The sequence below is a fragment of the Fukomys damarensis genome, unplaced genomic scaffold, assembly GCF_012274545.1.
Source record: "Fukomys damarensis isolate Sample0158 unplaced genomic scaffold, DMR_v1.0_HiC HiC_scaffold_16, whole genome shotgun sequence".
NCBI lineage: Eukaryota > Metazoa > Chordata > Mammalia > Rodentia > Bathyergidae > Fukomys > Fukomys damarensis.
In genome coordinates, this window is record NW_022900928.1 from 30,756,250 (window position 1) to 30,768,921 (window position 12,672).

Here is a 12,672-nt window from a genome sequence, read left to right on the forward strand (position 1 = left end):
TGAACCCAGGGCTTTCACATTGAGCCACATCCTCAGCCCTTTTATTTTCCTTGTTTTTGACAGAGGGTCTCCTTACATGTGAGCCATTACACTGAGCTGTTTAATTAGACTTTCAACTCCCTCTAAGACATAGCCCATTTCACTACTTTACCTTTCTATAAAACTACCCTCAAACTCCAGACATAACTAATTCACAGTTCCCCAAAGGTAACTGGTCCCTTAGTGAGATCCTGTCTCAAATAAAAGAGCCTAGAGGCCACGTATTCAGCTCAGTGGCACTGTGCCTTCCTTGAAGCACAAGGTCCTGAATTTGATCCCTGTACCAAAACTAACTAAATAAATAAAATTAAATTTAAAAAAAAATTACTAAGCTTAGAAGATGGACCAATGGTGTAGATGAAGAAGTCTTATACATAGGCAGTTCTAGTATGTTAATAAAGTTTGGGCATAAAGGCCAAAAATATCATTTCAGCCAAAAGTGTGTAAAGCATGTGTCATAAGTTGATAAATAATGGGGCCGGGGATTTAGATCAGTGGCACTGTACCTGCCTTGCAAACACAAGGTCCTGTGTTTGATCCCCAGTACCAAATAAACAATTACTAATGAATTTTTCAATTAAATAAGTCTTCAAAATAAAAAATAAAAAATGGTTGGGGATAAGAGCCGGGGATTTAGCTCAGTGATTCCCCCGCCTCTTCACAAGTGCAAGGACCCAAATTCGATCCCCGGTACCAAAATAAATAAATAAATAAATAAATAAAATTTTAAAAACACCCACAAAAACAAAACAACAAAAAACAAGAGTTGAGGATATAGCTCACTTCAATCCTACTAACACATACCCACAAAGGATGTTACAGTTAATTTTACGTGTTAACTTGGCTAGGCTGTGGTACCCAGACAGTTTGCCAGACATTATTCTAGATGTTTCTATGGAGGTATTTTTTAGCTGACATTAAATCAGAGTACTTCTGAGTAAAGCAGAAGGCCCAGGAGAAAAATGACTGATTTTTCCCTAAGCAAGAAGAAATTCTGTCAGTAGACCATCACCTTTTGACTCAACCAGCTCTTCCCTAGGTTTCCAGCCTGCTAACCGGCTCTGAAGATTTTGGACTTGCCAGTCTTCACCAGGATCAATTTCTTAAATCTCTCAATATTTACTTATCTATGTATGCTTTCAGATGCATATATAATATACAAATGACTGATTTTTCCCTAAGCAAGAAGAAATTCTGTCAGTAGACCATCACCTTTTGACTCAACCAGCTCTTCCCTAGGTTTCCAGCCTGCTAACCGGCTCTGAAGATTTTGGACTTGCCAGTCTTCACCAGGATCAATTTCTTAAATCTCTCAATATTTACTTATCTATGTATGCTTTCAGATGCATATATAATATACACATATAGGAAACATCCCTATATTTTACACTTATGAAGGATTATTGCATTTAATAGCAGATGTTAAATGGTAATAACAGATACAGGGTCAGGGACGTAGCTCAGTGATGCTGCGCCTGCCTGGCAAGTCCAAGGTCCTGAATTTAATCCCCAGTACCACAAAAAAAAAAGGTAAAAGCAGGCATAAAATACAGGGATGTTCACCTGCTATGTATGTGTGTGGCAGATACAATCAGTTGTTTCTCTGAAGAACTAGGACTAGTGGAACAGGAAACTCCAGACACAGATGTGGACAAAGGGGAAAGCACATGAAGACACAGGGAGAAAATAGCCATCTACAAGCCAAGGAAAGAGGCTTGATTCAGATCCTTCCCTCATGACCTCAGAGAACCAATCCTACATAGAAATTTTTTATATTTTAAGCCATTCAGTGTACTTTATTATCAAACTAATACAAATTTACAAAAGAAAATTAACAGCAGGTATATCTCAGAATAATTTTTGGTTTTGCTTTTGTATTTCTTCTTTGCCTGTGAGCATTTTAAAAATATTTGGGGCTAGGAATGTGGCTCAGTGGTACAATGCTTGCTTAGCATAGTGAGGCACTAGGTTTGAGCATACATACATATTACCTGCCACCAAAAGAGAAGGCCATGAACATAGACTATTTTTGAAGTTGGTACAGATGTGGGGGGGGAAGTTCACTAACAAAACCATTACAAATTGCTATTTTATGCTTCCCACACCATAAAGAATTAATTCTGATATTTTTTCTATAGTTTCCAAAAGACAATGTTTAGCCTGGATAGCTCAGTCGGTAGACCAAGACAATGTTTCTCTACAATGTCCAGTACTTCCCAAGCGGCCATTTGTTCACACTGAGGAGAAAGATACTCACCTTCATAATCTCTTACTGAATCTTCTGTCCGTACCCCAGCCATGTTATACTGGCTGCTCACAGACTGGGAAAGCATTCCTTCTAGTCTCTCCAATGTGGCTTGCCCTTCTGCTGTTAAATGGGATAATCCTTCTTCATAGGTATAAAATGTAGGGATATCCCCCTGTCCTTGTTCTACACAAACAAAAAGTTTTAAAGCTGTTATATAATAAATAGAAAACCAAAACTAACAATCAATAAAAAATATGCTAGATAAGGTATAGTGAAAACAGACTTCTGGGAAAATACTTCAAACATTTATTGTAAAGGCCACTGTTGACAAAATTTTACAAATGAGTACAAAATTAATTTGATACTAATCTGTATGGAAAGTATTTTTTTCTGATTAATATAAAACTCATTTAAAAATCTGGAAATAGGAACTGGGGATTTGGCTCAGTAATTTGGCTCAGGGATTTTGCCTGCCTCATAAGCATAAGGTCCCAAGTTTGATCCCCAGTACAAAAGAAAAAAAAAATTCTGGAAACAAAGGATTTTTAAAAATCAGTCAAAAATCTCAAAAAAAGATCAGGTCATATTTAGGTACCATATTTCCCCCCAAATAAAACCTAACTAGAAAAATAAATTCTAGCATGATTTTTCAGGATACTCATAAGTCCTACCTCCAAAAGAAGCCACATTTAGATTTTTCAGCCAGAGAGATGCATTTACTGGCAGTACATGTTGACATACCAAATAGTAATATTAATAACAAATATAAACAATATTATTAACATTAATACTTAAAATGATAATATAAACAATAATTAAGTATTTATAAATACCAAAGCGGGAGCCTTTAGACAAGAGGTAAAGCCCTATGTAATAGATGACTGCCAGTCTTAATGCCAAATGACCAATTAGAGTACACACACAACACATGAATGATGTGCACACTAGATAATGAATGGACATGGCTGTGCCTAATATGAATCTTCATAATACAACATGTGTTGTAACAGATATACTTAATGCACTCCCATGAAATAAAGACATTTTCTGAATTTTGGTGTGGTACCTGTAATTTTTTGTTGCTTTTGTATGGACCATCATTCCTACTTGTCATCAGTTTTGTTGCTCCTCCTGTCTCATAATTAACACTTGATTTATGGAAACTCTGTGAATTCTAGCCTCCAACAGGTTGTGACTTGGGTGAAGAACTCATGGAATAAAATCAATGATGGGGCTGGGGATTTAGCTTAGTGGTGCCACTGCCTGCCTTGAGAGCTCAAGGTCCCGAGTTTGATCTCCAGTACCAAAAAAAAAAAAAAAAAAAAAAAAAAAAAAAACAAAACACAATACTTGGTTTTAGTGGCTTTCCTCCTGATGGCTCACCCTGTGTCCTCCAGGGTATACTTTTATCTTGCTTTTCCCTCTTTTACTCAGCTCACGCTCCTATGTAGAGCTGGTCCCCCTCTCTCTCCCTCCCTCCCTCTCTCCCTTACTTTTTCAAATAAACTTTATCACCATTAAAAAAAAAATCACTGACAGCTGTGCCAATGCACTATGAGCAGGCTACATAGACAGCAAGCATTCATTTAAGGATAGCTCTACCACTCAACATGAGAGAACGGGGCCAATGTTTCTACAGGAAATGGAGTCACAAGAAATTCAGGCTGGAATTTGGGGTTTGGAGAGTTGTGACACTGTTCCAGAAGATGATGACAAGACTATATTTGGATAAAAACGGATTTCTGTACATGAATAAATGAGTAAATGTAGACTGTAATACATGATATAAATGCAATTGTATTACATAAAAAAATAAGACATCCCCTGAAAATAAGCCCTACTGTGTCTCTTGGAACAAAAATTAATATAAGATCCCATCTTCTTTTTAGGGAAATACAGTATGTGAAGGAGGAAAATCCCAGAAATAAGTCTGTCTCAGACTAGGAATTGGGTACACAGAGAAGAAAGGGCTTTGGACACCCAGAATGGTGTGAGGAAAAGCACGGAGAACAGCACGTGCCTCAAGCTACAACTCTACAGGCCAACAAATACATACTGGTCTGGGGAGGCAATGGGAAACATTCTTAAATAAATGAAGTATGGTTCTAAGAAAAAAGAAATGACCTCGGCAGTAAACTGAAGAAATATGTCAAAGAAGGATAAGATGACCCAGCCTCTCGAGGGGTGGCTTGATTTCTGGGGGCAGCTATCTGAGCTTAGAAGACTTTACTGACCACCTTCTTTCTATCATTTGCTTTCCTTCCATTTGTCTCTGGATATCCACTTTCTCCCTCCAAACATCTCTTTATTTCAACCCTCAAAAGCCTAGAACACCTCTAAATTTGCCAAATTTGTCTATTGAGTGCCACTGTATTGCTCACTTCTATTTATTTATTTATTTTTTGTATTTTTCCCCTTTCTTTGTGACAGGGTGTACTATGTAGTTTAGGCTGGCCTTGAGCTCATAGTGATCCTCCTGCCTCAGCCTCCCAAGTGCCAGGATTACAGGTGTGCGCCACCACACCCAGCTCACTTTTATTTATAGCCATTATACTTCAAGAAGATGTAAAGAACTAATAATGCCCCAGCCCCCAGTACAAATGAATGCCCAAAAAACACGAGACACTAAAACAAATACTTAAAGATCCGTTTCACTAACCATGGGCTTCCACATCATATTCTTCTCCATCATAATCATCTGAGTCTTCATCCTCAGGATCTGGGTGCAAAGCCTGGCACTCACACATTGCAGTGAACATCGCCTCCACTGAACAAGGACATTAAATTGTAACTAATATTTAAGTGTACAATAAAATTTTACAATAGAAATATGCATCAGTGCAAGTCAATTTAATGAGTAGGTAAAAGGTATCCAGGATAGCAACATAAATATACCTTCGAAATTCCAAAGTGGACTGATCCTGACAGTGCATGAGACAGTGGACAAGTTACAAGAGTTCAAGTTATTACTAAGATCTCTTCATGGCTGGCTGGTTTTCTTGAAAAAAAGGATCAAAGTCCTTGATTACAGTATGTAATCCCTTTGCCATCCATCCATCCATTTATTTATTTATTTGGTTTTTTTTTTGAGACAGGGTCTATGTAGTTCAGACTGCCCTGGAACTCATTATGTAGCCCAGGCTGGTCTTGAACTTGCAGTGATCCTCCTGCCTCAGCCTCCCGAGTGCTGGGGTTACAGACATGTGCCACCATGCCCGGTGGCTTTGCCATCCATTTACTGAGATTCTCACAGTCAACAGCATCAATCAATAAAACTAACCAGAGTCTTTCAGTCACAAAATGTACCAGGTAACATGGTATCTACAATACTCTCACTACATTCGCAATCTTTGCTATGAATAGGTACCTGGTCCTAAATATTACAGATGCAAAAAAGAAAAGTAACAGAATATAGGTAATAGTTCTAAAGGTAAAGGGTAAGGGTATGTATGTATATATGAGAACGGGGGGGCTAGGGATTTAGCTTAGTAGTTCCACTGCTTGCCTCACAAGTGCAGCAAGGTCCCAAGTTCAATCTCTGGTACCAAAAAAAAACCCCAAAAACACAAAACAAAATAAGGGGAATGCTTGTACATAAAGGAATAGACTACTATAGAATACTCACATGCTGATTTATCACTAGGAACAAATCTAAATTCAGTAATAGGTTCAATATCATCATCACTGTCTTCCTCTTCTTCATCAAGAGATTCTTTTACTTCTTCTAGAAAGGGAATAATAACTTTTTAATTACAGTGCTTGCTTCGGCAGCACATATACTTTTTAATAATATCATTTATTTAATTAAAAAAAAAAGCTAGGAGAAATTCCTAAAAGATATTTATTGACATATTTGAATACTGCCATTCAATTTGGGGGGTAGGGGGTACTGGGGATCAAAACCAGGGCTTTTATACTGAGTTATATCCGCATCCCTTAAATTTTTTTTTTTTTTTTTTTTTTTTTTTTGAGACAGGGTCTTGGTAAGTTGCTGAGGCTAGGCTTAAACTTGAGATCCTCCTGCTTCGGTCTCCCAGAGTGCTGAGGTTACAGGCATGCACCACCGCACCTGGTTTCAGTTTTTATGGTTATTTTATAGCTAAAAAAAGGTTCTGGGTTCTGAGGGTATGGCTCAGTTGTAGAGCATTTGTCTGGCATGTTCAAGGGCCTGGATTCAATTCCTAGTACAGTAAAACAAAACCAAACAAACAAACAAAAACTCATACCAGCATTTAAAACTTAACAAAAAAACTCAGGTCTTGATTACTATAAATGAATGAATGCTTTGCTTGTTTGTTTTTTGGTACCAGATTGAATTCAGGTCCTTACACTTGTAAGACAAGTGGCGGAACCACTGAGCTAAATCCCAGCCCTGAATGCTTTAAATTAAATACAACATACAATTCTCTTCATTATTGGTACAGTCTGAATTGTAAATGTTATTCGAAGGCCCACATATTAAAAACTTGGTCCTCAGTCTGTGGTGTGAATAGGAGGTGGTGGAACCTTTAGAAGGTGGGGCCTGGTAGAAAGAAGTCGAGTCAGAGGAGCTACACCCCAAAAGGGGATCTCAGGACACCTGTTCCTTCTTTGCCACTATGCAGTAAATAGGCCTCCTTCACCATGTGCTCCTGCAAAGATGTACCACACTACCACAGGCCCAAAGCAACAGGCCAAGTGACCACTGAGTGAAACCTCTGAAATAGTGAGTCAAAATAAACCTTTCCTGCATTAAGTTGACCATTTCTGGTATTTTGTCACACTAACATAGTTCTAAAAGTACAGTTGCATTTACTCAGATGCTGAGTAAATTTTGGCCTAATACCGCTTTAAGAAGACTTATCACTGGGCCAGGGATTTATCTTAATGGTGCTGCTGCCTGCCTCACAAGCACAAGGACCTGAGTTCAATCCCCAGTACCAAAAAAAAAAAAAGATGACTGACTTATTAAAACTCAAGGTCAATGGCTGTTTACTCACTAGATTTTTTTATCTCTTTGAACCCTGCCCAATGGCAAGATTTAAACATCAAACATCTTACAACAAAAATACTTTTAGGTAATTGAATCAGCCAGTACCACTTAATGAAGCAGGGCTTGCCAGAGTCCTAAAAACTAATAATTAAGTGTCACAACTGACTATAAATGGTCATATCATAACTGGAACCATACGAAAATCTCAGTTCGAAGAACGATTTTAAGAGGCAAACTCACAGACTGTTATATAATATGTGAAAGAAAAGCAACTCATTATTTTAAAAGCAAACATTTTTTGCTAGATTTTTATGAATCTTTGCAACTATCTCCAACAGCACAACTTGTAACTAGGTTTTCTAAACATTGGCACTTTTGACATTTGGACTGGATATAATTCTTTATTGTAGTGGCTTGCCTTGTGCATTGTAGGATGGTTAGTAGCATCTTTGGGATCTAACTGTTAGATGCCAGAGCACCCCTCCCTCTGTCTGATCAAAATGTCATTGCCAAATGCAGGGGATAGAGATTTGAGTAGAAATGCGTGAAAATCATCCCCACCCAACCACCGAGAACAAATACTGTAACAAAACAAAACAGTTCTATCCTGCATTCCTGGAAGCACAAAATATATTGATCCAAGCCTCAAGGAGAAAGACAAATAACAAAGAGAAAGATAATAAACAGTTAAACTCAAGAAGAAAAAGTACAAATATATGCCCACAATAATAGACCAATTCTAAGTGCAAATATATAGAAAATAAAGTAGATACCTATAAACGTCAATTATAACAACTTCTAGGGTACAAATTATTTTATGGTGCTAAAATTTTGCTTAATATACTATTATACAAAGTGGATTAATAACTTGAATACTACAATATATCAAAGACTGCATTTTGGAAGGGTATACTGCCACATATCTACAGCTTCAGCTATTTGAGAGGCTGAGGCAGAGAATGATCACTTGAGCTGAGGCGTTCAGGTCCAGCCTGGGCAACACAGAGAGACCCTGCTTCAAAAGTAAGTGAGTAAATAAAGATGGCTTTTTAAAGCACAGTATCAAAGGAAGGACTAGATTAAATTATACCATACATACCTCCAAATTTAGCATTCACCATAACATACAAATGTTCCCGTGGATAGGCATTTAGGTCCCTGGAAACAGCATGTAAACTAATGGTGGGGTATTCCAATGAGAATCCTAATCCGGAACCATCTAACCAAGACAGGCGGCTGAAAAACAAGTTTTAAGTTATTACTTTTAGAAGTTAATCTTATTTCAATACCCCTACATAATAGTCCGTCCTGGATACTTTTATTCATGTGAATAAATTGAAGCTTATGGCTTAGAAATTTTCCTAAGAGAAAATTTAGCAGGAGCTGGGTATTTAGCTCAGGGGCACCATGCCTGCCTGGCAAGCACAGGGTCCTGAGTGTGATTCCAGGTACAAAAAAAAAATTTAGCAGAAGGAAATGAATTTTGTTTGATTATGATAAGCTATAAGTTCAAATCTGAAATGCAATTTTTCTAAGTCACCTGTGTGTTTCTATGGCTCTTATGTGCTCACCCTCCTTTCCCAAGTATTAGGATTGAACCCAGGGCCTTGTGCTTGTCAGACAAGTGCTTTGCCACTCAATTATATCACCAGCCCTATGCCTATGCTTAGCTGAACCACCTACAGGCACCAGCCTCTTTTCAATTACTTCAGTAATTGAAGTTATCTCGTTTCTAAACTGCATTTAAACTAAAAAAAGTTACGATAATGAATCTTACAGATACCCTGCTGCTTGACAGCTGAATGTGACCTGTGACATTATTTACCATTCTTCAAAAACTTTAGAATAATGATCAGCATGTGATCATTCAATCAACGCCTAGTGATTTACTAACTGCTCCACTAATCTTACAGTAAATGCTATATCCACAAAATGGCTGTATTGTTAATTATAATCACAAGTCAGAAAGGAATTTTAGTACTTCCTTAAGAGACAAATTCTATGAAGATTTTCATTTACTCTCAGCTTTCAGCAAAAGCCACAGATAAGCTAGGTTTAGTTTACCCTTAAAAGGAGTCAAATATTTTATTGGTATAACAAAGCAAACTACACCTAAGATTAGTATGAGTTTTGAATATATGTTGCCTAATATTTTTGGTAATACTGCAAACATCAGGTCCTACTGTACAGCATATCAAGGCGGGGGGAAGATCCTGAAGAAACCACAAAAAAATTAATGTAATATAAATCAATCCAGTCTAGTGAGGAGGCACACACCTGTAATCCCTGCACTCAGGAGGCTGAGGCAGGAGTGACTGACATGAGTTCAAAGCCACCTTGGGCTACATGGTGAGTTCAAGGCCAGTCTGGATTACATAGCCCTGTCTCAAAAAAAAATAAAAAAACAAACAAACAAAAAAATCAATACGGTATAGTGGTTGTCTAAGGCTAAGAAATATGGAATGATTGCTAACGGGACCCTAGTTTCTTATTGAGGCAATAAAAATATTCCAAATTGGACTGTGGTGATGGCTACATAACCCTGTAAATGGGATAATAACCACTGTATTGTACATTTTAAATGAGTAAACTGCACGCTATGTGAATTACCTCAATAAAGCCATTATTTAAAAGAGAAGTTAAGGATTTGCTCAGTAGTAGAACACAGACAGTGCACATGAGGCTCTGAGTTTAATTTCCAGCACCAAAAAAATAAATAAGCAGTTAAAAACACTTCTGTATCATTCTATTTTCTGTAAAACTTTAACAAACCCAGTGTCCATCTTCTAACCAAGAAAAAAAAAGCACAATAGAAGAACCTGGACCTCTTTTGTCAAGGAACAATGACAGGGTAGAAGTCTGAACTCACTCCACATTCAATACAAGATGTTGAATTTTACATCTCAACTCCCCTGGGAGATCCATGTCCATAGTACATGACCAGTTATCAAAAGCATTTTACCAAATTGTGGTGGTAACTATACAACTCCATATATATACTAAAACTTATTTAATCGACACTTTAAAAAATTAAAAACAGGAAAATGTGTACTGTCATGTGCAAAGATGTCAACCCAACAGGTTAAAAAAAAAAAAGGAAAATAGTATAAATAGGGATCAAAATGCATACTGGATAATGCGAAATAGGAAGTTAAAGGTCCAAAGGGGAAGAGGAAGTGAGAGGGGTAGGGGAGAGGAATAAATATGAGAAAAGGAAAAAACAGAAACAAAGACTTTGTAAATAGGGAAGAGTGGAGGGGTTGAAGGGAAGGAAAGGGAATGGGGAAAAAAATAAAAACCAAGATATATCATTTAAAGGTACAAATTACCAACGATGAATGTCATCATACTGTATACCTAAAATGTACCAATAAAGTTCATGAATTTTTAAAAAAGGACAACAGAATAAGAAAATGTGAAAAGTTTAAAAATTATAAACCTTAAAAAGTAAAATCATTTTCTAGAATGACTTATCCCCACTGGTTCCCAAGAAAACACATTCATTAGGTAATTAAATTGTGTGCTGCATGTGCCTTTCCTGTCTGCTGCTTGTCTTTTATGTGGAGATGAAATAGTGTTCACAGATCCCAAAAATCACTCCACTAAAATCGTTTTTCTTTCTTTTTCTTTTTTTTTTTTTTTGTGGTACCGGGGATCAAACACTAAAATCTTATAAAGAAAATAACTGCCTTTTACTTCCCTCAAAAATCTCAGATACAATCAGAATATTTAAATTGTGGAATATTCCACACTTAAGTGTCCATAATAATTTCAAATATCCAGAACCACAAAACTTTAAATGACTCAATTGAGAGATGGGAAAATAAACACAGAATCAGTGCCTATCAAATTGTGGCCTTTAGTTTAAAGGCACATAATAACTGCTCTGTACTGCTTTACTGCAGACAGATGCTGCCTCAGCATGGCATTCCAATGATGCTCTCAGAATCTTAGAGATAGAAAGGGATTCTGTAAATGCAATATTTACTTGATCATTAAGTTTTTTTCTTTTTTTTTGGTACTGGGGATCAAACTAAGGTCCTTGTGCTTACAAGGCAGGCACCAGAACCACTGGACTAAATCCCCAACCCAATGATCATTAAGTTCTGATTTGTGTTTTTCACATATTCTAGAAGAAAAGCCCTCAAAGACCAAAATATATTATTATATCCAGTTCTAAAAAAACATACATCATAAAAGATAAAGACCAGAATTAGAAAGCCAGCAAACGTGGACACTAATGTTTTTCTAAATTTCAATGCTTTCTATATTCCTGGCATAGAGTTAAAAAAAAAGGACAGTAAAGAGAAGCTTTGAATTTGGGTTGGCATATTTGGCTTAAAATTATTCCTGGAATGAGACATCAAAAGGCCTTATATCTAAATTTAAATTACCTCTCTCTTTTTTTTTTTTTTCCATCATGGTAGTACTGGAGGTTGAACCCTCCTACATGCTAGGCAAATGCTCTATTAGTGAGCTGCAGTCCAGACCTTTTTATCTTATTCTGAAACAGGGTATTACAAAATTGCCCAGGCTGGCTTTGAATTTGTAATCCTCCTGACTCAGTTTCCCAAGTAGCTGGGATTACAGGACAGCACTTGCCAGGTTTAAATTACCTATTTTGCCTGTTTTAAATTATCCAAATTACCATATTTGAGTACAAAGTCAATTTCCTATAAAAACTAAGCCTGATAAATACTGAATAGTTTCTCTAGTGTGAGAAACTGAAAGTGTAAATAAGGAATAAAAGGTATAATAGATAATGTGAAATAGGAAGAAAAGGAATAAAAAGGAAGGGGAAATGGATGGATAGGGGAAAGGAAAGAAGGGAATGGAATTAATATGAAAAAATGAGAGGGCTGGGGATTTAGCTCAGGTTCGGCAGCCTGCCTTGCAAGCGCAAGGACCTGAGTTCAATCCCCGGTAGCCCCACCCCCCAAAAAGAAAATGAGAGCTGAGGAACTAGCTCAGTGGTTCAGGTGCCCAAGGACGCGAGTTCAATCCCCTCAATCCCGGTACCTAATAATAATAATGGAAACAAAGTCTTTGTAGATAGGGAGGGGTTGAAAGGAGGGCAGGGGAATGGGGAAAAAATAAGAACCAAGACTGATTATGCAAAGGTATACATTTCCAACAATGTCATTATACTGTATACAGTAAATGTACCATTAAAATTAAAAAAACAAAAAACAAACTAAGCCCAAGAGTTCTACATCTCTAAATACAGATCCGCCAAATTTGAGAGCCAGGCGTGGTGGCAAACGCCTGTAATCCCAGCACTCGGGAGGCCGAGGCAGGATTGGATTGCTGTGAGTTGAGACCAGCCTGGGCTACATAGTGAGTACCAGGTCAGTCTCAACTACATAGTGAGACCCTGTCAAGAAAAGGGGAGGGTGGGGGAGGGAAAAAGGGA

At 37.3% G+C, this 12,672-nt stretch overlaps 1 protein-coding gene across 3 annotated transcripts in view; it reads right to left on the reverse strand.

Annotated features, from left to right (window-relative positions):
- Clns1a (chloride nucleotide-sensitive channel 1A) overlaps window positions 1-12,672 on the reverse strand; it is a 34,919-nt gene that overhangs the window by 19,076 nt on the left and 3,171 nt on the right. For 2 of the 3 annotated variants that reach the window (XR_782033.3, XM_010633300.3), the window contains exons 2-5: window positions 8,359-8,495; window positions 5,913-6,011; window positions 4,947-5,054; window positions 2,297-2,470 (exon numbers count right to left, since the gene is read on the reverse strand). Coding sequence is in view for 2 of the 3 variants with exons in the window: in XM_010633300.3 (XP_010631602.1) it covers window positions 2,297-2,470; window positions 4,947-5,054; window positions 5,913-6,011; window positions 8,359-8,495 (518 nt within the window). In the remaining variant the exon portion in view is untranslated. The remainder of the gene's footprint in view (window positions 1-2,296; window positions 2,471-4,946; window positions 5,055-5,912; window positions 6,012-8,358; window positions 8,496-12,672) is intronic. The other variant, XM_010633301.3, reaches the window with a different exon arrangement.